At 34.6% G+C, this 27,745-nt stretch overlaps 2 protein-coding genes across 3 annotated transcripts in view; one reads left to right on the forward strand and one right to left on the reverse strand.

The window, feature by feature from the left end:
- Positions 1–2,254, reverse strand: part of LOC149786794 (transmembrane protein 216-like) — a 57,153-nt gene extending 54,899 nt beyond the window's left edge. For both annotated transcript variants that reach the window (XM_089977296.1, XM_089977297.1), the window contains exon 1: positions 2,190–2,254. In XM_089977296.1, the coding sequence (XP_089833422.1) occupies positions 2,190–2,235 (46 nt within the window). In that variant the 5' untranslated portion in view covers positions 2,236–2,254. The remainder of the gene's footprint in view (positions 1–2,189) is intronic.
- A 14,463-nt stretch (positions 2,255–16,717) lies between these two features.
- The window catches only part of LOC149786795 (staphylococcal nuclease domain-containing protein 1-like), a 46,034-nt gene continuing 35,006 nt past the window's right edge, over positions 16,718–27,745 (forward strand). The window contains exons 1-5 of the mRNA XM_089977298.1: positions 16,718–16,797; positions 20,690–20,839; positions 23,356–23,479; positions 26,464–26,545; positions 27,530–27,690. Of these exons, the coding sequence (XP_089833424.1) occupies positions 16,750–16,797; positions 20,690–20,839; positions 23,356–23,479; positions 26,464–26,545; positions 27,530–27,690 (565 nt within the window). The 5' untranslated portion in view covers positions 16,718–16,749. The remainder of the gene's footprint in view (positions 16,798–20,689; positions 20,840–23,355; positions 23,480–26,463; positions 26,546–27,529; positions 27,691–27,745) is intronic.

The raw sequence follows: 27,745 nt of genomic DNA on the forward strand, positions 1-27,745 counted from the left end.
TTGTTGGACTGAAGGGGTTCTGGGTACCAGTCAGGAAATACTACAGATGAGTAGAAACACAGGACAGAAGAAAAATCTATCACACTAAGTCAGATGATGAAACAGGTCGAGTGAAAGACGAGTGATAGGGTTTTGAATATTGAATTTCATTTGAGGAAGGATTATCTGTAATTGAATGGCATTAAATTTGTTGTTTATTTGAATTTCACCTTTTATGTATTCAGTAATTTAACTGTTTGCATCGCTGACTAGGGGCTCAGAGCTTTGCATCTCTATCACTACTTCAATTTCTAACAAAAACGAGCCAGGGTCATCTTCTGTAATAATTAAAGAGAATACTGGAAGCACCCCACCCCAACCTAAGGTAGCCTATGAGACCCTTTACAGTGAAATAGATCCAAACTTATGACCCAAATTTTAAAATTACATGAAAAGATGTCTTTATAGGAAATAAAAACTTTGATGATTTAATAAACTTTCTAATCTTGCTTGCAAAAATGTTATATACAGATCACATTGTGCATCAAAAATCCCAAATATAACCTATCATAATAATTGTTTTTTATCATACAAAAGGATAGCAAAATATGCTGCCAAAGTGAATAACAGAAGTGATGAGTTTAAGAAAAATTGGACCCTTCTGTCAACTTTTGGTTTGATTTATAAGTTTTTCTTTACTTTCACATCAAAGAAACAAACAGGCAATGTAAAACACCTTGGGGTTTGTAAATGAGTGGTTCTTTTTGTACAATATTTGTGTGTGTGTGTGTGTTTGTTGTGTCTAAGTAAAGGAGCATAAGTAAAGATCAGGTTGGAAAATAATTTAAATGTAAGGCCCCATGCACCGGGTCAGGTCTTATGTTCAACAAAAAAAATATTTTTAAAAATTCCTAATATTGCAGACTTAGTTGTATACAAGTCATATTGACATGTCATTATTTTAATAACAAAATTATATCAATTAAGATTGTTTGATTAAACTTTAGTTTACTTTCTGAAGCAAGCAGTAATTAGTAAAAATGTTCATGTGAGGTGACGCTGCTACAAAGCCAGAAGAACATATTTTCAATACGGCTGCCCTCATCTAAACCACATTTTTAATTTTTCTCTGTTCTCTGAGTCTTCTATCAGCTTGTATTTAGTCATCTTATTAATGGCCCTATAATTTCATTTTGATGTTTGATTAATTGATATCATCATAACCAGTTGTAGTGAAGTCGACAACATATTCGAGCAAGATATATCAGTTAGAAAACCTGCTCCTGAAAAATAGCACCTAAATATATTTTTTACTGTGAGTAGTCTCCTGATTTGGTTATTGCCATGCAAAGTGACTTATGATAAATGGCACTTTCCACTAGTAGTAGTACCACCTCACACTGACTAGGAACTGTACTTCTCTAAATTCTACATCAATTATTTGAAAATATTAAATAAAATATCAGTATAACTAAAAGAATAAATATTAATATTACTGTTATTAAGATGAATATTTTAGTTGAAGGCAAATTGTATTTGTTATTTACTTTAATTAATCTATAAAAACATTAAACTCTTTTTGAAGGAAAAAGGTAAGGAATTAATAACTGCTGTGTGTGAGCAATGAAGCCAAATTAGACACAATAAAGTGTTATTCGTCTGTTGTGTGTGTATGTACCATGAAGTGGGAGAGGTAATATGTACCATGGGGGGGGGGGGGAGGGGGTAATATAAGGTTTAAAACTCTTGAGATTGTGCTTCAAAAATATATCTTTACTAATATAACTTTAAAAAAAAAAAACACATTTACAAACTTTTAGGGGAGAAATTTACCACTAATACGAATTTTGCATGTTTTCGCTCTTGTTACATTTGGGAAAATTTGCCAGAATCAAACAAAATGTCCTACTACCCAATATACACAAACTTTAGCAATCTACCTTTTTAAAGTTTGAACCGTGTAATTTTTTTTAAATTAGTTACAACAAATTTTAAAAAATCACTTGTTATCTCTATATAAAGCAGAAGATGACAGGTTTCCCGATCATGTCTTCACTTGACGACGACGACTTTGAAAAGAATCTGACTTAATTCAACGTCACAGGCTATGATGCCTTTTGATATTTTAATATAGAAGACATACTTAATTAAATATTCAATCTACAGCACCAAAATTACATTAAATTAGTTCTTTTACGCAAATTTGATACCTCTGTTTACGCGCGGAGTATTCTCAGCCGCCATAGTTGCGCTCATGCGGATCTGCGAGTCTGTAATTGGCCACGGATATAGTGAGAAAGAAGGTAATCTAAAGCGGATTGCACCGGTATGAAAGAGAAAGAAAGAAAAAAGACTCGGTACAAAAACACTGTAACCAAATAGAGGAGGATATAATCGCAAATTGAACTCCTTAAAATGTATATTCGCCAACAAATATACAAAATAGCATTAACCTTATACACAACATTCAGTAAATGGTTATAAAAAAGTGTTATGAAAAGTCGGTAGGACCATGTTAGCTTTAATGTATGTGTATTTAAAACTAGTATGACCTTTAAAGTGTTGGTATAAAGCAATACATACAATTGTGATCCACCCATGGAATATATATACATTATATATAACAGAAGGTTGTGTTTCAACAGTAGGCTATAGCTTCTGTATTCTCTAAATCTGTGATGAATTTCCGCTGATTAATCATTAGCATAGTAATAAAATAACTGCAAAAATATCAATAATCGTCGTCTTTTAATTGAATTAAACATGGTACCCACTTTCATTAAAATCTCTCTCTCTCTCTCTCTCTCTCTCTCTCTCTCTCTGGACCATCGTAGAAAGATACCAGCGAATCCGTGAAAACAACGAGCGTGGCAACTTTTCGCATGTGTCATGCAACGATGTTTCTGGTTCTATGAATGTAGCAAAATGTAGTCACACGAACCAATGGAAAGGGGAACGTTAGAAGTGGAGGATAGAAACAAATGTATGGTCGGTAGAAATGTTAATCAAATCATAATAATGAATTACATCAACTGTAAATAAATTTAAATGTTTGAATTATCTCATGCTGATTAAGTTTTTGCTTAATTAATATTTCCTACTCGTTTCAATAAGCTAGCCGTCACGTGAATGTCTTCGTGTTCAATCTTCAAGTAGTTAACCATGCTGTCTTTGCAATGCTATACTTTCTTCATTTAAACCATCTTTCATGTCTATTTCAAATGTGTATGTTATCTTTATTTAATCAATATGAATGAAAACAGTTGTTCAAAAACACAAAAGAAGCAATTTATAAAATTGTAAAGATTGCGATTACTCGCAAAAGACAAAAAAAACACATTTTGTTGCGGAAGCACTGGACAAGGCTGTACAGAGTTAAGTCCTTCTGGCATAATACAGTTGCTTTTTTCAATTTTCACTTCGTTAGAAATGCAAGTATTTGTGTTTGTGTGTGATATAAATAAAATATATGCATAGTATGCACGCTGATCTTTGATTTATCTTTCGTTGCATACATTTTGAATTAAAAGGAAACTCGGTTTCCTTTTAACGAAGCAGATATACATCCATTGTGATACATCAAGACTGTTAGCACATCAGCATATTCGAAGACCTGGAATACATTTGGAGCACTCGATTATTTTGAACTTGTGTAGAAATTTTAGGATTATTTTGGATTTAATTCATAATAATGTAGGTTCCTCTGAAATTTTAATTTTTTTAACTTAATTAAATAATGTGTTAGGTTTTAAAAAAACTGAATGATTTTGCTTCTTTCTTTTACGAAAGAATTTGTTCACTAGATTTTACGTGAAGATTTGCTCGGTAAACTCTAAGTCAATCCGTTTCTCAATTCCGAGAGAGAGAGAGAGAGAGGGGGGGGGGGAGGAAGTTCAAGTCATTTGATGTAGTGTCACTCGATGATGAAGACGTGACTACATTCTTGGGGAATTGAAGGTATCGGGATCGAGCTGCAAAAGACAAAGCCTCTTTGAGCTTCTGGCCAGCAAAACTTTATTGAAATACTCAACATATAAACTTACATTTCAATATCAAACTACAACAAGCTCAATTTTCGGATATAAGAAATACATATAAAACTACGATATTCTTTCACTTACCAACATCATACTTGTACAACAACTGCCGTTTTATAATGTAATACAGATAATTAAATATCGAATAAATTCACGATAGCAAAAGAATCTAAAATTCAATATTTCAGACTAATACCGTAATTGAAATATATGTTACTGAATTAATTCTAAAATGTCAACATATTAAACTCTATTATTTAAAGAGTATTTTATTTCTAAATTAACTCTTACTGAGTATGAAGTTGGTAGCGAACGTTGCTTTTACTATAATCAATAATATAATTATAAGTAAATATAAGTTCTTCAAACAGTTAAACTTTCTAATACATTAGGTTAAATAATAGTAAAGAAATATTAAAATGATCTAATGGTTAAACATACTGATGTTAGGTTACATCTTAACACTAAAAATTCTTATAACACTAAAAAGTCTTATACTATGAAAAATTGTACATAGACGGTTATCTTACCTGCAAAGACAAAAGTCTGTTTGAGCTTCTGGCCAGCAAAACTGGTGTCGGCCCGTGGCTGGGGCTTTTTATACCCAATTCTTAAGACAACGCCAAATATGGCGTGTTCCTAGCTCTTGCGAAGGCCAGAATCTCAAAGTGAGGCTTCGTAGTCTCTTGCAGATTATTGTCTAGGTCTATGTACATTATTACGTAGGTACTTCTGCAAGATCAGCACATTTGCCCTCTAGAAAAATCTATGGAATCTGTCTAGCTCGTCTATTTACGTAACCTAATGAATGTACTTTTTTTCTGAGTCTGAGATACAAGCAATGTGCGTATAAGACGGTTCGTACTTGATCATAATAGCGTAATGTTTGTTGAATAGTAGTATATAATTGTAACACAAATAAATGGATTCAATCTCTATATATTTTAGCAGAAAATTGCTTCCAATATAATTTATCAATTTACTTCTAATACAATTTAATCAAAACTTACTCTTAATACAATTTAGAGGAATTTTCAATCTTGTTACTTGTACTAAAAAATTATGTCCTAATATTTCTATTACTTATATTAATCACATAGAGAGGTAACAGAAATTGGGGTCCTCGTCCGGGATATTAATTTCTGAAAAATATTTAAAAGAAATTAAAATGATTTTAAAAAAATAATTCATTTTCTTTAGAAATTTTCTTTGTCTCTGGTATTTTGATTGCATTTGGTTTAACCAACAAATTTTCACAATGTCATCTAGAGTAGAGAGTTTTGATTCTAATCCTACTGATGAAGAGTTAGAGTGTTTTAAAAAGGACGAGTTACTGGAGCTTGCCAAACACTATTCTATTTCAGACGTAAAAGTATTTCTTTTAAAACAGGAAATAAAAAATACTTTGATAAACTATTTGTAGGAAAATATGTTGTAGAATCTTACCAGGGAATGACATGGAGGGAAATGTGAATATGGACGGCATTTGATAGACGGAGTCGATATCACGTTGGTGTTGTTGGACAATCAAGTCCCAAGTTACAAACACGTTACGGACCATGCACTGAAAAAATCTGGCGACACCATGATAGGTAACCTCAATATTGATCGACAGCACAACGGTAATTCAGAACAATGACCTACACAAACACGTGACCAATTATTTCTTAAACTAAATTTTTCCTCTCGTTTAAAAATTATGTTATAATTTATAAACATTCTTCTTGCAAGTTTCTATTTTGGGGGAATTATCTTTTAATCTTCTTTAGTACTACCAATAGTCTGAACCACATGATTTCCCCGGGTTTCTCTTCACTAAGGGGGCAGGGGGCAGTTTTTATGTACAAATGTAATGCCGCAATCAGCGACCTAGTATAAAAATCATAAAAAATCTAATTCACAAGTGAGGTCAAAATTTTCCATATTTTTGGATACCGATATTAAAACGAAGCATAAGAATATTATCCACTTGACCAAAAAAATCAATGGCACTTCATAGCAGACGAAGTTTATGCACCCCAACCCCAAATTTATACCTGCATTTTTAATGTCTGAAAGTCGTTTCTGACACCATGTGATGCTCACAGTGCAAACACAAGCCCTTTTCCTAGATGATAATTCTACGAAACAGTGTGTACTAAACATGCTTATGCAATTGAAAATAATTGTCATCCAAGCCGTTTTTTGAGACATTCTACTTGCCCCAAACCCATGTGTTTACTGCTATGGGAGGCTAGCTCTTCTTCCTAGCCGACTATTGGTATTTCCCTATCCACATACTGCAGAGTAACTATGGAAGGTGTACATGCCTGACATCAATTTCAAGAACAACACAAACCCGAAATACCTAGTTTACAAATGTATCCATATCTTTAATTAGTAAACAATAATAGCTGAAAAAGTCACACCATAGCCTTAAGTTAAGAAATTTGGCATGTTCCAATTTACGAAACTGGATCCTGCCACCTAAAGTCAATTACAGTTTCGAAATGTATATATTACTCAGTTTAGATCAGTTTTTAAATTTTAATTTGTAATAATTTTTTTTATATTATATAATTATTTTCCGGATTTTTCCTCTTCAAACTATGATAAAACCTTCTAACTTTCCTAATTTTAGTACTACTTTGAGTCTAAGTCAAACTGTTAAATTTTCCGGATGTGTGTGTGTGTGTGTGTGTGTGTGAAAAGTCTCCGATTAAATCTATTAGTTTCGGAATATTGGTACTGCTTTTAGTTAATGCCATTTTGATATAATGTTCCGGCGTTTTCTAGTTTATTTTACATTTCGTGACAGCTTCGCAACTTGGGCATGCATCTTACTTTTAGTATGCCTTTGTTTCTTGATGTGGGTTATTTATACCATCAGTACAATCTATGCAAATTTACCAAAACCGCATACAATAATCTGAGATATAGGTAATGCTTTGTATAAATATCTCAGATATATGGATTTAGCCACTAGGCATCATTCTGTCCAAGGAGCTTCTCTTCCTATGTTTGATTTGCAAAAGGGCAAATATTCGATGGTTATTACAATTAATTATCTGTCTTAACTTAAGCGTTGTTCCCCATTACTTTATCCACAGATATAATATCCTACCCTTGCACATCATAATGAAATGAACAATAACTGAAGGTGCACTATAAAATCCGGGAAAATGAAAACAATTTGGTCTAGACTAACAAGTGTGCTAGGGTGGTGTGGTTGATGGTCAGTAACAGAGGCCCCGAGTGGCCAAGTGGTCTAAAGCGCTCACTGTTACGAATCACTGATATCTCACCTCTGTCTGCCTGGGTTCCAGTCTCGGATTCGGCCAATGTGGGTACGTGAAAAAGCATGCCTGTAACTTTTCGTGGGTCGGTGGTTCTTTCCAGGTTTTCCATGATTCTTTCTCCACCATTTATACTGGCCGCCATGTATAGCCTATCATGTGCTTCAAAATGGCGTTAAACCCTACAACAAGAACATATAGTAAATAACAATATACATTAGTAGCATACGTGGGTGCTTGTCAGTAAAATTGTGTATTGGTTAGCATGTGTGAGTACGTGTGTTTTGATTCTGCTGGTTAGTAAGTGTGGGTGCTGGTCAGTAAATTGACATACAGGTTATTAAGTGTAGGTACTGGTCAGTCAAGATTCGAATTGGTTGGTAGATGAGTGGGAGATGGTCGATCAAAACGACGTATTGGTTAATAAGTATGGGTACAGGTCAGTAGATGAGTGATTGTTGATCAAAGTGATTATTAGCAGGTATGGAGTTTGGTCAGGAGATGACTGGGTGATGGTCAGTCACATACCATACTGGTTAGTAGATGTGAGTGATAGTTCAAACAGCGTGTTGGTTTGTGTATTGGTCAGTAGATAAGTGAGTGTGGGTCAGTCAACCATATGTTAGTAGATAAGGTTTTAACAATACATGTCTCTCTATTCATATAAATATGAAAACATGGAACGTCATGTTAAATGCCCCTGGCCGTTTAGAACGATTTGAATGTTCAATTCCCTTTGTATGTATAGTGACATTTCTCATGGCCGTGTTGTTAATTCTCCTTGTCAGCATAGTGACATTTTTGTTTGTTTTATCGATATCCGTTACTACTCTCGTAGCTTGTGCCATTGTTGCAAGCCACATGCGACAATCCGCTATGCTCCTTTATCCCCCATGGCCTTAGATTTTTCCGTTTCTAAGGAATAATGGATACACCATTTGAACTAGTTACTACAAGCGCGAGTACACATTTTCTCTAGTCTGATGCCCTGAGACCCTTCACAAGCAAGTTGTTTGTGAGATACGGGTACCCGACTAAATTTTCTTGCTATTGTCTCCCAACATAATATATCGAGCTGTTTGAATGAGCAAATAAAAATTTCTTTTTCAACCACAGTCACTGTATCGATTGACAAAACATGACAAAACTGTAATTTTCACTGATGTGAAGTTGAGTGTTATAATTATTCCGGCGTAGTAATTTACAGAAAAATCACATTTTGTTCACCCAAATTTTATCCGCATCTCACTTTTGTCTATGTGGGCTGAACCTAGGTTCTGTAATATTTGGCTAAGATTGGCATCGCAAGTACTGATCACTACACGTTCGACCAACGTGTGTGTGTGTGAGAAAGATTGCCAGTAGGTTCCCGTGGGTTTGTGGTTTTCTCCGGGCAGGCACGGCCCTATGGCATGGCGAACGAGGCAACTGCCTTTGGCCCCGCACTTTAAAAAAAAATTAACTCCGCAATGCATTTTTTTAGCTTGTGGCCCCGCTCATCGCTTGCTGCCTTGGGCCCCGCACAGCCTAGGGCCGGGCCTGTCCCATGGCTCTTTCTCCACCAGATATACTGGCCGCCATGTATAGCATAAAATTATGCGAGGGCCCCTGTTATTATGTACTGAAAAATTCCATTACCCTCCCCCCAGCCAAATCGTCCAACCAGTCGTTTACTCCTTCATTTTGTTAATTTATTTGTCCGTTTCTTCAACCATCCATTTTCATTAGCTTCCTATAGCCATCCAGTGTACTACAGAAGGCTTGTTGTTGCTGACTCTCTAATTCGTTTTTTCATCCCTTTTGCGTAGCAAACTGAACCATGAAATCTGCATTTATTTTTAAATGAAAGAGATATTCCTACCGATTTCTCAGTGCACACGCCATATTTTTGGTTAGTGTTCGCTGCAGACATCACATAATCTTTTTGTTCAAACGAACCTTCACACTTGAATTTGACTTCACTTGTCAATTTAGATTCACAGGGCAGGATCGAAGTGTGTGTGTGTGTGGGGGGGCCGGACCACCCCAACCCCGCTAAAAAAAAAATACCGTATAATTACACACACACACACACACACACACAAACGTACAGTCACTTGTCACTTGAAATTTTAACATCGTTTTATTCTTTAATACGTTTATTGGATAGTATGCACACTTTGAGTAAATATACTTATAATTTTGCTTTGGTGCCCTTTTGAAGAAACCCAGCGCCCTTTTCAAATTTTGGGACGACCCCTCCCCAAACATTTGACTTGATCCTTCCCTGATTCTTGTAGTGGTGGAATGGATGGTCAGGATATGTTTGTTGTCATGATAAACATTAGCAAAGTCGGAGAATGAACCGGCAGATTATATTAATTGCCTTGATCGAAACGGTTATTTTTTATATAAAAAAATATATATATTTTTTTATTTCTTATTTATTTGTTTGTTTATTTATTTTATATTAATGAATATAATGAAAGTCAGTTTAGTGAACGTCAGTGTTTTATAATTCATAAATCATCACAAGGATAATGACCAGAGATGTTTTCTCCATAGTTTTGTAAATTGTTTAAACATCAGACAAATTTCTTATTTCTTCCGTCTTCGCAAAAAAATAAAGAATAAAAAATAAAAAATACCTATTTTTAAATTCGTCAGTACTCAGTCGTATTTTCAAGTGGCATACGGTATAAAGGGGAAAATATCATAACTAACTGGACGATAAAAATATCATTGTTTTATGCAGCAGTAACAACAAAGGAATATGTAACGACGCCGATATTTAACATATGTTCCAGACCTGTAGAATATATAGATATATATATATATATATATATATATATATATATATATATATATATATATATATATATATATATATATATATATATATATATATGTGTGTGTGTGTGTGTGTGTGTGTGTGTGTGTGAGAGAGAGAGACAGAGAGATGTACGATTTTGATTAAATATACGGAAACATTTTGTTTATCAACTACAGAAACACACTTTATCTCTTTATTATATATTTTAATGGCAATTACCGTCGATTTGCGTGTATTTTCTTCATTTTATACGAATAGCGGCATTACTACATAGATAAAAATAAATTCCTAAATTTTGCAATAATATTTGGACAGCGACTTTTTAAAAATGTAACTTGTACATATCAGTATTAAAGTTAGGAGGGGTTTCTTATCCAAACCATATATTTGTACTTGGACGAAAGCATGATTTTTACCCCTTCCCATATCTCATCCCCCCGTCCCATGTTAGTCTAAACAAATACGAAAATTACTCTCTTGAGGCAACATCATTGATTTCATTATCGAGGACCTATCAAGGAAATCATTATCGCCGTTAAACAAAAATATGGTTGGTTCAGAGTCCCCCTTAAACCTACTACTGCGGTTTTTTACATGAAAGCCCAAGTAGTTTGTTTTACACAGCCGCTTGTCGAGATATTTTTAAAGTCTCAACTTTTGCTATTATATAACTCTCGTCATCATGACAGAACAAATATAAATTAATCTTACCGCTGATGAGAGAGCCAGGCTCTAGCATCTTGATAAACGTCCGTGTGAGAATATTGATTTATCGATATAACGTTGTTTTACTTCATCATCAACTGTGGTCTTAGTATATTTATTTTGAGTTATCGGGTTGTAAAGATAGCATCAGAAAGTGAGTCTGTGACCCAGGTAAGCTTATTAAAATAATTCGAGTTTTTTCTGCTAACCAGAGACAACTTTATCTTATTTCTGTTCTTTAAATACATGCTGTACTTTTCTTTATCAAGCATAAATGTCATATACTTACCTCGGAAAAGAATTCTTTTCATCTTCAACTTGGTATCTTCCACTGTAATATCTTCCATTATTTTTTATATTTCGCACAAAATTTAAGTATACCTAACATTCGCACAAAATTTAATTTAATAACCAATATAAAAAATCCACCTTGCTAAAATCAATACTATTAGACTTTTTGTATCCTAACGCGAATGTGTTAATGCCATCAGAACAGTATCTTTATCATTAAAATTGTAAAGACCAGATTTTGATGATGACAATCGTTTAAATTTTATGACAATTTGATATTATTATCATCATCTCAACAAAATTTCCTATAACATTTTTATTATTATTGTCACAGTGAAATCCTTTTTTTTTTTTTTTTTTTTTTTTTTTTGTGGATAATCTGAAATTAGCGAGTCAGTGTCTGTACATAACCGCTCGGCATCAGGCCACTTGACCTTAACAAAATCGTAGTGGAACCAGTACATTAACTCATTTGGCATCTCAAATGCTGCTATACCGACATAATCTGGCTTGTTCAACTTCAAGTTTGTCTTTCTTCGTTGAATGGCCACTAGATTTTCATTAAATATTTTCATACTAACAAAATCATCAGACGCAACAAGTTTATTACAACGCTCCACGTTATTAACGATCTCAATATTGACTAGGTTTCTGATATTTTCCATGGTCTTGCCAAAGATGCTGTTGTTAATTAGTTTGAAAACGTTTTTCTCAAATTCTATTTTTGCAACTGCTCTTCTGCTAGTGTTAATGTCGATATTATCTTTCATCCAACGCGACTGATAAATTTTAACACGCTATGAACTATTCTTAATACGAAACAATGATCAAGTGCTTGTTTTAGATTTTTTTATAATGCAAGATGTATCTCCGTTTATTTAACAGACTAGGTACCAATGTTTTAACTTTACTTTTATCTTGCTGTGAGTAATTTTCCTGCTTCTCTGATAATAAACTGTAGTCGATCACCATTGATTCTGGACAAAATGGATAGTCATTATGTTTATCGTGCAGCTCAACAGGATTATCAAGATCAGCCAAATAACTAATGTCAGAATGCCCGCATCCAGATGTTACGATTGTATAAGTCTGATTTTAAAAAAAAAATGTTTTTCCCTGATCCAAATAAAGTGGCTCTGTAAAATAAACTGCTTGCGATTTCATGTAAAAACCGAAGTAGTAGAGATGGGGGGGGGGGGTCTGAGCCAACCATATTTTTATTTGACGACGATAAAGATTTCCTTGATAGGTCCTCGAGTTAGGTAATTGATAATGAAATCGACGTTGTTGCCTCAACAAAGTTGTTTTCGTATTAGTTTAGGCTAACCTGGGGAGATATGGGAGGGGGTAACAATCATGCTGTCGTTCAAGTACACAAATATGGTTTGGCTAAGAAACTCTTAACTTTACTACTCATATCATGCTTGGTATTGTGTATTTGGTAGAAATAATGACAGTATTCGCATGAAGGGATTTAAAAAAAAATGATATATCATATGAGGATTGACACTATTGGGATGGGGTAATGTAGACATATCACAAACGGGTTAAATCTGACCGACTTCAGAGCTCACCAGTTATTATGTACCTTTGAGAGGGTGATGTATGTAAGGTGAAGTTGTTTGCATTTAAAACATACACAATGGAGAGCACGAGAAAGCTAATTATGCTCATTTTGCTCTTGCTTACATAATTTTATTTAAAATCCTAACCCTATGCAACCCTATGCAAAATACGAAACTGTAGAGCGCCACCTTAAAGCAACTATAAAAATGTATGCAATTATTTTAATTTTATTTTCATATAATTATGTACGATGTTCTGAATAAAATGGTATATTCATATTGATGTTAAGCATGAAAACAAGCTAATTATGCTCATTTTGCTCTTACTTACATAATTTGCCATAAGGCATGTTTGCGTGAGTAGTGACCTTAATTATGGGGAAATTAGAAGTCTTGAATTATAGGTATAAAGTCAACCTAAATTGAAAACTCTTCCATTAAGTAAAAGAAATATATAGTGAAAATGTTTCTTTTCATATTTTTTTGCAATGAAATGAAAAAATAAATGATGACAAAGCAAATTCACTTTATGAACCTCATCTGTTCCATCCCTTTTCAAACTGTAAAATGTATTGTTGACATCTCAGCAATCATTCTGGCTAGTTTCATGTTCCTATCTTTCATCATAACATTGGTTGCTATGTTGAGAAAATGTAATGTGCATTTTTAAAATAGCTCACTTTTTATAAAGGGGGTGGGGGTGGCTAGACTTGTTAGAGACTCAGACACTAATAAATACTGTTTCGTGTGTGTGTGGGGGGGGGGATACATGAGAATTATTCAAAAGGACCGTTTAATGCTTGCGACTTAAATGTTTAAGCCATACAATCACAATTAAATCATACAATAATAATACCTATGTCTCTTTAAGAAGGCGCTCACCAGTTATATTGTACTTTTGAAAGAGTGATATATGTAAGGTGAAGTTGTCTGCATTTAAAACATGTACAGTAGAGAGAATATTGTCATACCTCTATGCTACTTTGATGTAATTTGATTGACAATTCTTTGGAAATTGTACTTTTGGAAATTGTATATGATCTAAGCACACTGCGAACTACAATGATTGTTCCCTTGTGCTAAAAAAAACAGCCTGAGTAAGTCCAAAGTACACTATCCGTAGCAGCTATTAAAATAGGGAAAATAATTTGGCCAGACTAGACAATACCAGCTTCTGAAAGTGCAATGAAAGAGTTACCAAATATATAAAATGTAAAAAAAAAGTTATCGGCTCTTTTATACAATTTGTCTCTGAAGTTCAGGAATTGAAAATGACCAAGTGGAACTAGCATGTTATTGAAAGGTGTACATCTGGAGTAAGGCCAAGCTGTATACCCTATAACACATAGTACACCCACCAATCATATATCAAAATATAGGGAATTAAAGGTTCTTTGAACTATACCTAATACATACAATGTCTTTTTTAAATAGCCAGTATAACCAGTGAGGCATCCGGGGAATTCTTTTTCTGTAAAATTCTAACCTTGACAAAATACGAAACTGTAGAGCGCCACCTAAATATCTGTGAAACATTATTCATAATTGGGAATTTTCTTGCTAGTGTTTTCGTTCTTTATTTTGTTTAGTTTCACATACAAACATGAATTTGTGTGTAGCCTTCACAAATTCGCATATTGGTAGGAGACATTGCATACAATTTTCGATTAACACGTGATTTCGGTTTGCAATAAATCAACGCCCGATTTATCCATCGCATGCGACTTTAATGCAAGCTAATATTGCTACTTTAAAAAAGTATTACTGTATTTAATACCGATGGATTTTTTTCTTTTCTTCTTACAAATGTGTACCGTTTGTCATAGAGTATAACATGTAGCATACATGGTTGACACATAACAACAGCTCACTGAAATTACTAAACAGAATAATGTTCTTTATCCATATTTCATTCTTTGTGTTCAGGTGCCAGCACTTTCAGGGCTTTGATCGCTTAATATTACTGGTCTGATCATACATAGCGCGACAAGGCATAAACGTTTGTAACTTCTAGGTGTCGGTAGAGACGGTAGGCGCTCGAGAGCATAAAAGTTCTCTGCACCATCGCCTTGAAAATAAAAAAAAAGCCACAAAACACCCGAACTTTTCGAAGTTTGTGCATAAACGTTACTGACTTCTCAAGTAGTTTATATTACCGAAATGAATTAATGAATAGGAAAACTGTTACAAAAAAAGTCTTATACTTGAAATCTACTTTTCTGTTCGGAGTTCGTGTATTGATGACACCTCATGGAGTGCATAAATGTAACATCACGTGATTGCTATATTTGTCAAGAACCGAGTGACGGAATCTATAAGTTGCAAATAAGGGTTGAAATGTGAAGTATGGACTGTTATTGTTTTCAGGTGGCCTTGCAAATGACAGGTATTGATTTTAAAACTTTGTTGTACAGGATTTATTAATTTTCATTGGAACACTGGGGGTTGTTTAAACAGTCTGAGGTCGACGTGTACTTTCATGCTCATGTTGGTGGTCCATTCTCAGCGACAATCTCATCATGATTTTACCCGTCATAGGTGGTTACCCGTCAAGCATTTCTTAAATTATCTCTGATAAAAGTTTCTGTTGGACGGCACGCGTTGCAGAATGAGTTCTATGGAAACAGAACCCACGACCTTCTTAAACTTAAAACACAGAAAAACCTCTTTAATATTTCTCTTGTAGAATCATACAAAAATACTTTATTTAAAAGATAGAAATCTTTACCTTAGAACAATACTGGATCTTAATCCGAGTTTCTAATTTTGCAAGAAGTTGCTCCACAACTACTTTATCGTGTGCTATCCAACTTGTCAACTTGCCGCTTCTCAAGAATTTTGCCGGGTTTTTAGTCTGTTTCTAAATTCTTTAGTAATTTATTTTCCACAAAAGAGACGTTGTAAACACATTACATCATATTCATTGTTGTTTCTCTTCAAAATAACTGCTTAATTTTTAAAAAATGTTTAACTTTTACCAATTTATTTTAACTAGATCGGTTTAGTTTGCTTAATATCTCTTGCCGTTTAGTACCATTGTTACGATGAATTTTGCAAACCCGCTATAAACCTGACCTAGTTCTTCGGATGAAATGCTGACAGAAAGAGTCCAAAGTAATGTGATTCGTTTACATAGCCCGATGAATTAACATCACATCTTTTCAAAGCCATGCGCAGAATAGGCCGACATATCGAGAGTCATGAAAACACGGGTAGTATTCCGTGTGTCCAAAATTAGTATTATTTTGAACAGCATGTTCAGGTCACAATTACCGCTTTTCAGATGATAAGTTTTACAGTATGTTATTTTCGCCAATCGGCTGAATTCGGTATGCGTTTTGCGCCAAATTAGGTGACGGAAACCTTAGATGCACAGAAAAGCCCAATAGCGGTGTGTGTGTGTGTGTGTGTGTGTGTGTGTGTTCATATATATAGAGTGAGGATAAATGCAAAATCTGATGAAAATATGACTATGTTTTAACCCCTACTCCATCCGCATTATTTTTTAAATTATTTATTTATTTCACCTTTGGATATTTTCGTACGATTTAAAATCAAGTAAACTCGTAACGAGGAAAATCCCGAATATAGCATCTCGGCATATATAATAGAAAATAGATGGGATACAAACAAACAAAACAAAAACAAAAAAATAATATTCAAACCTAAAATATAAGTTATGATGATAAAATATTACTGTGCAGCGAGTGTGCGAGCATGGCAGGCGCATTAAGTTTCGTGGCTATAAAAAAAAAGTTGAATAATGTTTACGGATTTTCATTTTCAAACAAGTGGTAATCCCCCTTGAGCTTGATCTCATTTATGACATTATTTCGTCCCTTTTGCCCTTTACAGTTGACATCAAAACTCTCTTGCCTACATATCTTTCTTGCCAACCAATAAAGCTTATCCTTTTTACTCATACATGACGATGGCTTGTATATGATACCATTAAAACGTGCTATCTCTTTTTTTTTTTGGCGGGGGGGATGTCCAAAATTCCCTTATGCAATTTCCGGAACGGTCCACGTCTACAAATCACGTGATCTATAACTTCCTTTTATCCACAAAAACAATTTTCAAGCATGACAGCGCCGGCATCAGCAGCTGTTCACAAAGGAATCGTAAAGCAGGTACAGAAAAATCATTTAGGTTGGTTATAGTCAGATAAAGAAACAAACAAAGAATTGCTATGGTTGCGATTTCGTAGAATTTTGATGTGAAAAGCAAACTTACAAGGGACATGTAATCTCTGACCAGTCGTTACTGAAGTTTCTCCGTAAGGTGCATGCGTTGGGGGTGGGGTTGTTCGAGGTCTCTAACTATAGGGTTATATTCTCTGGGAAAAATAGTAACCAAGTATATATACTGTAGTTTCATTCGAGGCTAGTGTGGGTGTTCTTGTAAGGAACTGTTTATATTTCGGACAGGATATTTCTCATTGTGGAACCTTGTAGTCTGTAATTTCATTCAAATCATTTCCATATGGCAAACCTCAGAGCTGAGCTGGTAAGCCTTGTCACATGGCTTTAAGACTGTCACTGCAGAAAGAAAATGTAAAAAGTAAAAAATTATCCGTGACAAAAATACAAAATTCCTACACATAAATGTACAAAAAAAGTTAAAATTGGAAAACCAGTTTCTAGGTGTCCTGGGAGGTAGTCCTACATGTAAGACCTCGACGCTGATATTTATGTTGCGGGCGTAAGGTCTTACAGCCTAACTAACGGTGCTGTGTAGCGTGTTTTGATGTCAACTAACATATTTATGAAAGTCAAAATTTTCATGAATATTTCACACAAATGACAACTAAAATAACCATGCTTTTCTACAAAGTAAAGTCCCAATGTTTTAGTCAGACTTTACTTATTCTTGTGTCTTTTCTCTAATAAATTCAAATTTTCACAAAAGAAATGGACCCAGTTTTTTTTTGCTGTAAAGCGATGAAAGCAGAGAATGCTGAAATCGGGTTAATTTTGAAATCTTATTCTTTAATGAAACGGATAAAAATATATTATGCCTGTTAGAACTGTAAGCAGCAGTTCATTTTGTTTCATTCAAGAAACATATCCCCAACATGAAACTACTTGAACTTACTTCAGCATACCTACACTACCATCACATTGCAACAAATTCAAATGTATGTCAATGGAATGTGAAAATGCGCCCATTTGCTAGCATCATATTTTCATTCTGCCAGGATAAAGACTGCACGGTAAGTATATTAATTACGCAAAAATTAGTGGAAGAGTGTCAGTATAGGCTGCCAAGTGTGTGAGATGTTCCTGAAACTTTGATTACTCATTCCGATGTCAACAACATCAGAACACGCTATACAAGTCCGTTATTTGGACAGTAAGACATAGCACTAAAACAAAAACATGTGCAACGTCTTACATTGTAGGACTATCTTGGGGGGGGGGGGAATCAAATTTTTTCATTTTGTTTTATGTCATTCAAAATATTTCTTTAAATCCTACTTTGTCTACAAAAATGAATGTTAATCATCCATCTTACATGGAAGTGTAAGGACAGTAGCATCAGAGTAATCCAGAAGTAATCCAATGTGAGAAATTTAAAGGCAGATTTTCTTGTCTGCTAAAAGAACCATGTCCAGAACAGTGGATGGTCATTTGAGTGGACAAGGAAATTGTAGAAAGCCATGCTGTTGGCAGAGTCCACAATACTTCTAAGCATGTACTGTTGAAAAGCTTAATATTTATTGTATAAAGTAATAAACCCATGTTGAAAGAATTGAAATGACTATTTACAGAAAACTCCATTATGATTTTTTTTGTTGGTAATTGCGGCATAGTTGTATGAAATCTGCTTTTTCATTGCGGTATTTTCAAAGCCAACCTTTTTTCAGGAATCTTTAGCAATATGATTATTCCATTTGGTTGTGCTTTCTCTGTTTCATTAGTTGAACTGTCACTTTATTGTGATGGTTTAGGATTCTGAGGCAAAGTCCTGACTGTCATAGTTATCAATTTCAGTTCAGTTGTTTCCTATGAGCTCTAAATACTCAGTACTTTTGTTCATGTTTGTTGGCATCTGTAACACATTGGCCCTGTCAATGGGACTTGATTGTATCTCCCAAGAATACACAGTGTCAGTTGATCCAGGCTATCCTAGGTGTGTATAAAAGTCCTGCAACCTTTTTATTATGACCAGCTGAGATGTGGCTTCCAGATTTATATTCAGCCATCAGTTGCTGTTCTCTTCTTTGACTTAAGTATTCAGGGTGATGTGTTAAGATGGGATTTTAATGTTTTAACTCTGTATGATTTTCTCAGAGTTATGTGAAACTTGCAGCATGGACTGAGTGATAAAAACAAGTTTCTTGATGACGAGAGTTGTGTGAAACTTGCCACATGGACTGAGTGATAAAATCAAGCATCTTGATGACGTGGAATACAGCATAAGCTTGTAGATAGTATAGATAGTTACTTTACAATATGCTGCAGATGTTTGCATACCCCCTTTTGTATTTTGCTGTACAGAAAAGCACAATGATGTAGTCCCGAGAAATTACTGGACAGTTTGCTGAGATGTACTCGGCTGTATGCTGGTTGGCTATTAGTATTAGATGCATCAGTTAGTATATATACATTTGTTTCCTTAAAGAATCACCAGCTTTTTTTTTTCTGAAGTGACTAATCATTGTAATTAGCATTGCAGCATCATAATCCAGCTCAATTTATAGATGCACATAACTGTTTGATTGTCTAAAAAGAAAGTGTTTTATCAAGTATTTTCTTGAAACCATTGGTCAAGCATTTGGTAAAGGTACATGACACATTAGATAATAAATAAAATGAATTCTGATATTTTTAGTAATTTCATCATGGAGTCATAATGGGGAAAGACATTTTAACAGTCCTGTCACCTGTTTTATCAAATAATTAAATATTCTTGATGGGAGAAAGAAACTGATTGTCTTCAAAGACAAAAAGATAATCGGAGAATTTGGAGTCATTTGGTGAGTCAGCTTCAGATCCAGAATTTTTTTCCAAGATTAATAACATTAACAAAATAATTGCCTTTTTTGTGACAGAAATATATTTATTTCCCTTAACAATATTTATCCAAAACTTAAAGAAAACTTGCTTGAATGTAAGTACCATTTTGAAATTTAAGAAAAATGAATATGCAGATCTGAAAAATTTTCTGCTCTGTATTGCCTGCATTGAAATATCAAGATTGCTTAGATTTGTGTGAAGGTTTATAATCTTGAAGAAGAGTAATATATATATATATATATATATATATATATATATATTGAAGGTGCGTTATTAAAGTTAATAGAAACAGTCTCAATAAAACATTTATATTTTCACTATCTTCATGAATGATTACTTTTGACTATATGATCAGCGGTTGTTTCTACATGGTTATGCTGATGAAATATATGATTGTTTTTTATTAAAGTTTACTATCCCCGTAAAATATTTGTGGACATTACTGAAGTAATTGACAGGATTAGAAATTTTGACTTGCTGTGCGTTGTACTCTTGATTAAATTTTCACTAGCAAGTGTTCATGAAAACATAAGGGCTATTTGAAAGATTTTCTTAAATTGTTCAAGGTACTGATTTTTTTATATAGATAGTGACATGTAATCTTAGCGACAAAAAGTTATCAGGAAATAAATTCCATGTCCTATCTATATTTCCTTGTGTCAAGTTAAACAGTGCTTTACAAATGTCGATATATTAGAAAACAATATTTAATATACCATATTTACTTGGCTGTAAGTCAAGACCAGTGTCAAATTGCATAGATGTTGATCTGCTGATCAGGGTATATGTTGTGTTCTGTTGGACTTACAGATCAGTGTTTATGGTATGCAAAAATCAGCATTGGCCATGTTTTGATAGTATGATATAGAATTCATGATTCATGATTTTATTTGCGTAACTATAATCATAAGAAGAAAAAAAACCAGCATTGTATTAATTGGGCCTCTTTATCTTGTCTTGAAGAATCTACTGCCATTGTAATAAAAATTCTTTAAATCTACAGGCTCTCTCTGGAGATGCTATCATTATTCGAGGTCAGCCACGTGGAGGGCCACCACCAGAGAGAACAATCTGTTTCTCTAACATCACAGCACCACGGCTTGCCAGACGTGCCAACCCCAACATAGAGGCATCAACAGAAACCAAAGATGAGGTAATGACCCCAAAAAGTTCTCCATTGTTGTAGATATACATTCTACTTTCAAGGCAATTTCATTCCAAGTTCCTGTTTTCCTTTTTTGCCACATGTCTGTAGTTTTGTTCATTCCTCACCATTATCAAGACATCCTTTTACAGTTTTGTACATTTATCACCATTATCAAGCAGTTGAGAATTACTCCTTTTTGCAGTTAGTAATGTTATCTTACATGGGCATGAATGGTATTCAGCCAGACTGAGCAGTGCTAGTATTAGTGGGTGCAGCAGAGCTGAAAGTGCCCAGCAAGGTTTATAAAAGATGCATCTTTAGTTGCCAGCACTCCGTATCATTCATTTTGAGGTCTGGTACACATTCATCTTGCACAGTTCAGGCAGAGATTTATTTGAGTGGTAGATAGACAGACAGGGAAATGAACTTAATTTTTTTTATGGACATTTTGCTATATGGCTAACACTTTAGTCTTGACTTGGAGATGCCATTATCAGTACCCATAGGGTTGACATGGAAATGGTGACTAGGCAGAAAATGACACCTGAGTCTGCATTATTTTCTTTCTTGGGTATTATGAATAATCCAGTAGCCACAAGTAACTTGCTCTGGTATCAGAATTCGGTTTAATTTCAGAATGGTCTGGATAATGAGTTTATTATATTGGTGGAAGTCTTTAGGAGATCCATCAGTAGAATTCTGGCTTACCTGGAGAAGAAGTTGGGTGTATAATAGGCATTGATGTAGTTTAATGGAAATCCTGTAGTAATAATAATAATGATAATGATAATAACAACTGGGTCAGTGGCACAAAATTTCAAAAATCGCCACACTTCCACATTATGCCACTTGGGCTGTGGCCTGACCCAAGGACCATTGTTGCAGCATGGTAAATATGTATTTGTCTACCTTTGTGTTTAGTTAGTATATATTTAGTTATAAGGTTGGGGTCTTGACAGTTTTCTGATTATGAGTCTAGGACTAGTTGCCCTACACCTGGAGCAAGATTATTGTAAATCAAGATGGAGTCTTTTTTTATAGGGAATGGAGAACATTATTCACTGGTCAACTGATCGCATGGCAATTGTCTTACAACAACACCAAGCCACATGCACATGTTGGCAGCTTTAGTTTTTATTGCTTTATAAACCATTGCCCATAATTTGAACAGTGTTTAGCTGTGATATTGACTTTGATGAATAGCAATTACTTTTATTAATTGATTGATAATTTCAATAAGACTTAATGGTTTTTTGTTCATGTATCAGCCATAATAAGACTTACCTGTGAGCTGATGGCTTTAAAAAATACACTAAGATCATTGTGTAGTGATTGATTACTGACACATTTGAAATGAAAATTCACAAATAGAAATGTTTAACAACTTTATTCATGTAAAGAAAGATATCATAACACATTTTGCCAAATTATTAAATTATCCTGTTTATTTTGGCACAAAGCGTCAAGAAATTTGTGTAATAATTGTAAAAGTTTGGGTAGCCACACAATGAATGTGTTGTATTCGAATTCAAGCATATTTTTGGCACAAAGTTATTGAACTTTCATTAAATATTATTTTTTGTACTTTCGAAAAAAATTGTGTCTGATAAAAAAGATGAAATTTCAGGCACCAGGATCATGTTATATCTAAATTTTTGCTATATTGAAGCATGCTGTAGTGGGGTTTCACTGATTTGGCTGCCATGGTGGCTAGAGTGAAAATCATGTAGCTCATGATAACAGAGCCGGTTTCAATGCTCAGCAGTTAAAAAGAACAACACTCTTAATTTAATTCCTGGAAATTCTTTTCAGCCAGTAGAGTTTCAGTCCCTTCATGGTACTCTTGTTATCTAGAGGGAGATATCACTTCTCCCAGTTCTCGGGCCCTAGTTTGAGCACTGATATTATATGGTTATTTGGTGGGGTTCTTGACAGGTGCAAGGGCATGACTCGGGGTGGGTGGGTATTTCATATAATTTTTATTTCTAAAATGATCCCCTCCCCCTTCTCCAAACATGGTGCTTGACATGAGGATGTAATCACAAACCCCATTACATGTTATAAACAAGGCTTTGATAATGATGTGTGCCAACTGTAAGGTCTACATCTATGATATATAAAAAGTGATCACAATTTTTAAAGCCTCCCCACACCCTTAGTGATCTTAAAAACAATTTCAAAACAGTTGTGAACATCTGTAGATGACCCATATCCCTTAAATTCTGTATCTCTAATGATGTGTAAGGATAATACACTTCATTATGACACAAGGGCAGGTAAAAGTATATATGGGCAGAACAACATAATCATTGCCTTTCATTGTGAAAAGGTAACGGATAAAAATAAAGATTAGGACTGTTTGGGATGCTCCTTACATTGTGGCACTTTTGTAGAGTTTTAGCATGATTTAAGATTTTATCCTTGTTCTTTTGTTGAATATGTGTGTGTGTGTGTGGGGGGGGTTGGCTTCCCCAACTCACAGTAGGACTCCAGATCTTAAAATGAGCTCATTGTTTTTGCAGCCATATGCGTGGGAAGCTCGCGAGTTCCTCAGAAAAAAACTGGTTGGCAAAGAAGTGGCATTCACAGTGGAATATAAGGCGCCAGGGAGTGGTCGGGAATATGGTGTTGTTTATTTAGGGAAAGGTTTGTAATGTGCATTATTATATCGTTATGAAAAACAATGTACTTGTTGTAGAGTGATTTTTATCATATGTTATTAGCAAGGCTCGAGCCTGGAATTTCTTCCATTGAGGAGGGATACTTTTATAAAAAGGGTCACTTTTGTTGAAGAAAGGAGTATATTTGTGATAAGAGTACTTGATGTCATTGGTGAAATTTAGGATCTGGTCTTTTAGGAATTAGAAACTGGCAATGTACAGTATATATTCACTTGAAAGTAGAATCCAGCTACACACTGCACGGACCCATATTGGCCATTGCATAATGCGCTAACATATTTGGAGATGTGCAGTTTGTTAGGAGTAATTAGTGGAACAAACAACATAGGTCCTGATCTGCTAGTGCATTATGAGCAGGGTCTGTAGGGGACCTTGAAAAGTCTTGAAAAAATGAATTGTTCCTTCAAGGCCTTGAAAACACCATGACAATTCAAAATATGTTTTGGGTGCCTTGAAAAACCTTGGTTTTCTTGAAACCAAAAGGAATTAATAAATAGTTTTAGTTTTACAGAATTATATAAAAATAAAAGGGAAAAAAAGCAACAACAAAAAATCTCTTGCTAAGTTTGTGCCGGAATAGAATTATTTCCACAACTGGCCACTGCACAGTCATACATTTTGAACTTCCAATTGTAGAAAGCCTGGATGTAGCAGTGGTTTAAATTTGAATCATTTGCTTTGACATGGCTGATGCCGATTCCAACTTCGGTGGCTAGATGAAGAAAAGTATAATGTTGGGATTATGAGATCTTTCTTGGAGAGCTGTGCAAAATGCAGATTATGCCAGAAAGATATTGATTTGCATACAATGGGAGAGAGTGTCCCATGGTCACATGAAGCTGAAAAAAAGCCAAGCTCTTGTAATGGCACTAAAACAAGAAGCCTTCAGCATGAAATCATTTTTGACAAAAGAGGTATGTCTGTGAACACAGAGATTCAAGTTTTAAAATAGAAACTGTATATAGTCTTAATTATGAAATTAGTTCATTCCGGTTCTATTTTGGGATTGAGTGGAAATAGGACAGACGATAATTGCAATGAACACGATAAATCTAAAAATATAGAATACAGCTAAGCTGAGAGAAATATTAATATATCTAATATGAACTAGTTTAAAATCCATACACTGCTATTAAATAAGCAATAATATAAAAAAACATCTTTACTTTTTTGTTGATGGGGATGAGTAAAGAAAGGAAGATACTGAAAAAGACATTGAGTCAACTGCTGCTGATGACTATGCATTAAAAGCAAAGATCCAATGAAAAATTTTCTTTATCATGACATCAAAATAATTTGAGGAAAAGTGAAAAGGACAAAATCGCTGAACTTGGAACTCTTGAAAAACAGCTTGATGACAAGCTACAAGAACTGAAAATTTCACTCTAAAATAGTGTAGTGTAGACAGAATAAAATGAACTTTGTTCAGTGACTACATTTTTCTAATGCCCAGATGTATGATGTTTAATAATAATGGGAAAGCCGTCAGTGATCATACTATTGACTTTATGTTTTATTGTGTTTTTAAAAAAATATTTGCAAGAAATGTTCCTCGTATTGAGTAATAGTACATATTAACTTGTGTTTACATACATTTTCATTTATCCTTTAAAATTAATGTAATAATGCATCTTGATTTTGAACCTTGAAAAAACCTTGAAAATTTTGAATGAAATATGCTACTAACCTTGTAAAAGTGAGTGCATATATTTGAATATGTACCATACATAAACAAAGCACATGGATAAGTTGAATAAATAGAATTGAGAAAGTGCAAGGAAGACCTTTTAATGATGCTGGTGTCTTGAATGACAAATGCACACTGAGGGCAGAGGGGAGAGCACCCTGCTATTTCTTAATAGCTGGAACAGTGGAGTCTCTTGCAGTTTGTATCAACTATTTTCTAATTAAATTTTAATTTAAATGATATTGAAAGTAACCAAAATATCATTCATCAAACTATATTTTATGTGTTTTATGGTTATATTCTTACACTTCATTTTGAGTAGGTAGTTGTTTTTTTTTATGAAGAAATTCTTTTTTATCCTTTTATATCTTGTATAACGGAGGCTTCGAGTGGCCAAGTGGTCTAAAGCGCTCTCTGTTATGGATCACTGCCATCTCACCTCTGTCTGCATGGGTTCGAGTCTCGGATTCAGCCAGCGTGGCTATGTGAGAAAGCTTGCCAGTAGCTTCTCGTGGGTTGGTGGTTCTTTCCGGGGGTTTTCCCAGAATCTTCCTCTACCATTAATACTGGCCGCCATGTATAGCCTATCTTGTGCTAAAAAATGGCGTTAAACCCTACAACAACAACAGCAACAACTTGTATAAGGTTTTCTTAATTTCCTAATGTTATTACCCTGAATTAAAGCTTTTTCTATGTGCAGATATCACTCATTTTCATTTAAAAGGAGTATTAACCTCTGAAATGACTGATATCACCTACTGAAAGACAAAATCTTTGGAAAATTTCACTGAATGTCAATTTTATACAATGGGGTACTTGAATAGAAGGTGATAGTTAATAAAATGTATGCTGAAAATGATGCAGACAAAATGCTTGAGTGATCGATGTTTTAGTTATCTTTTCCAAAGGCCTAAATGGTTAGAGCATCTGCCTCCGATGCAGGAGGTCATGGGTTTGAACCCCGGGCAAGTCGAACAAAAGTCTTTAAAAAATGACATAGGCAGCTGCCTTGCTTGTCACTCAGCATTAAGAAGTTAGAACTAGTTGGCCTGCTGTCAGGATAATGTGACCAGGTGGGACATGATGTTACATACCCCAGTGTTTGACATCATTAGAACTGCCACAGTGTAGACATCATAGCAATATAACTAACATTGTTAAAGCTACATTAAAATTTCTAAAAACGTACAAACTTTTCTAAATTTATTGGTTTGATGCGAGCCAGCAAGATTGTAGTGTACTTATGTAGATGTGTATTTCAGATACAACGGGGGAGAATATGACAGAAGCTATTGTGAATGAAGGTCTAGTAGAAGTTAGAAGGATGGGTCTTCGAGCAGATGAGTATGTTTGTATTCCTTTGCTAAATATATTTGGCATTTAATCATCTTTCCTGTAGAAAAACTTAAACTAAATGAGTCTACTGGAGCTGGCAACAAGACCAAGAGATTCAGTCATTGGGATGTTATTTGTCTTCTTTGAAGTACATATATTATTAAACTGAGATGGGTACTTTGTCACAGCACCAAGTATTTGCATTTGTGTCATCAAAGTGCATCTTGCCATATTTTGACTTTGTCATACTGTTTCTATGGAGATAAAATGGAGGGCTTGAACGAATTTGCCATGTGAGACTAGTTACCACACATCTGTTACTTGTTCTTGACTTGATGCAGTTTTCTTTGATCTAGCAGGGGAAGTTTTAATGGTAATATAAGGCAACTAGCAAGAATATTGCATAGTATTGAAAATAAGTAACAGTTGTGTAGTATCTGGTTTTGTACAGCAACTGATACAGTCTTCTAACCATATAAAACTAACTGCACTGAGATTTCTCTTGGTCATGCAGGGACCATTCCAGTGGCCTAGTGGTTAGAGCGTCCATCTCTGATGCAGGAGGTTGCTAGTTTGAAACATGGCAGTGATACCAAAATCTTGTAAAAATGATATTAACAGCTGCCTCGCTAGGCATTCGGCATATAGAGGTTAGTGTTAGGACTGGTTGGCCTGGTGTCTGGATAATGTGTCTGCAGGATGAAGTCCCAGTACTAGACATCACTGTAAACTGTCACACTGCAGACTTCATAGTGATATAACTAAAAAAAGTTTTTTAAAGCTATGTTAAAAATCCAAAACAAACACACATTCATGCAGGAATATAATATTTAAAGACATTTTGCTAAAATAGTTACTTCAGTATGATTATGAGATATTAATATTGGGATGCATCTACATATGGATTTTGATGAAAATTTTACTCTAATTCACCCCCCCCCCCAATCATATGCTTTGTAAAAGACTGATGAGGTAGTATTTGTTTGTATCCAGTGAAAATCAGCAGAGGTTGGTTCAGGCAGAGGATGCAGCTAAGGCTGCTGGAAAGGGTAAATGGGCATCAGAAGGGGGTGAAAAAGCTGTCAGGGACATCAAATGGACCATTGAAAACCCACGCCAGTTTGTAGATTCTTTCCACCAAAAACCGATTGATGGTAAGTAGGTCCTTACGCCACCATGCACAAACACAGAAGCACACATAAATTTAAA

This window comes from Sinohyriopsis cumingii, chromosome 12, assembly GCF_028554795.1.
Source record: "Sinohyriopsis cumingii isolate HCF-2022 chromosome 12, ASM2855479v2, whole genome shotgun sequence".
NCBI classification, from domain to species: Eukaryota; Metazoa; Mollusca; class Bivalvia; order Unionida; family Unionidae; genus Sinohyriopsis; species Sinohyriopsis cumingii.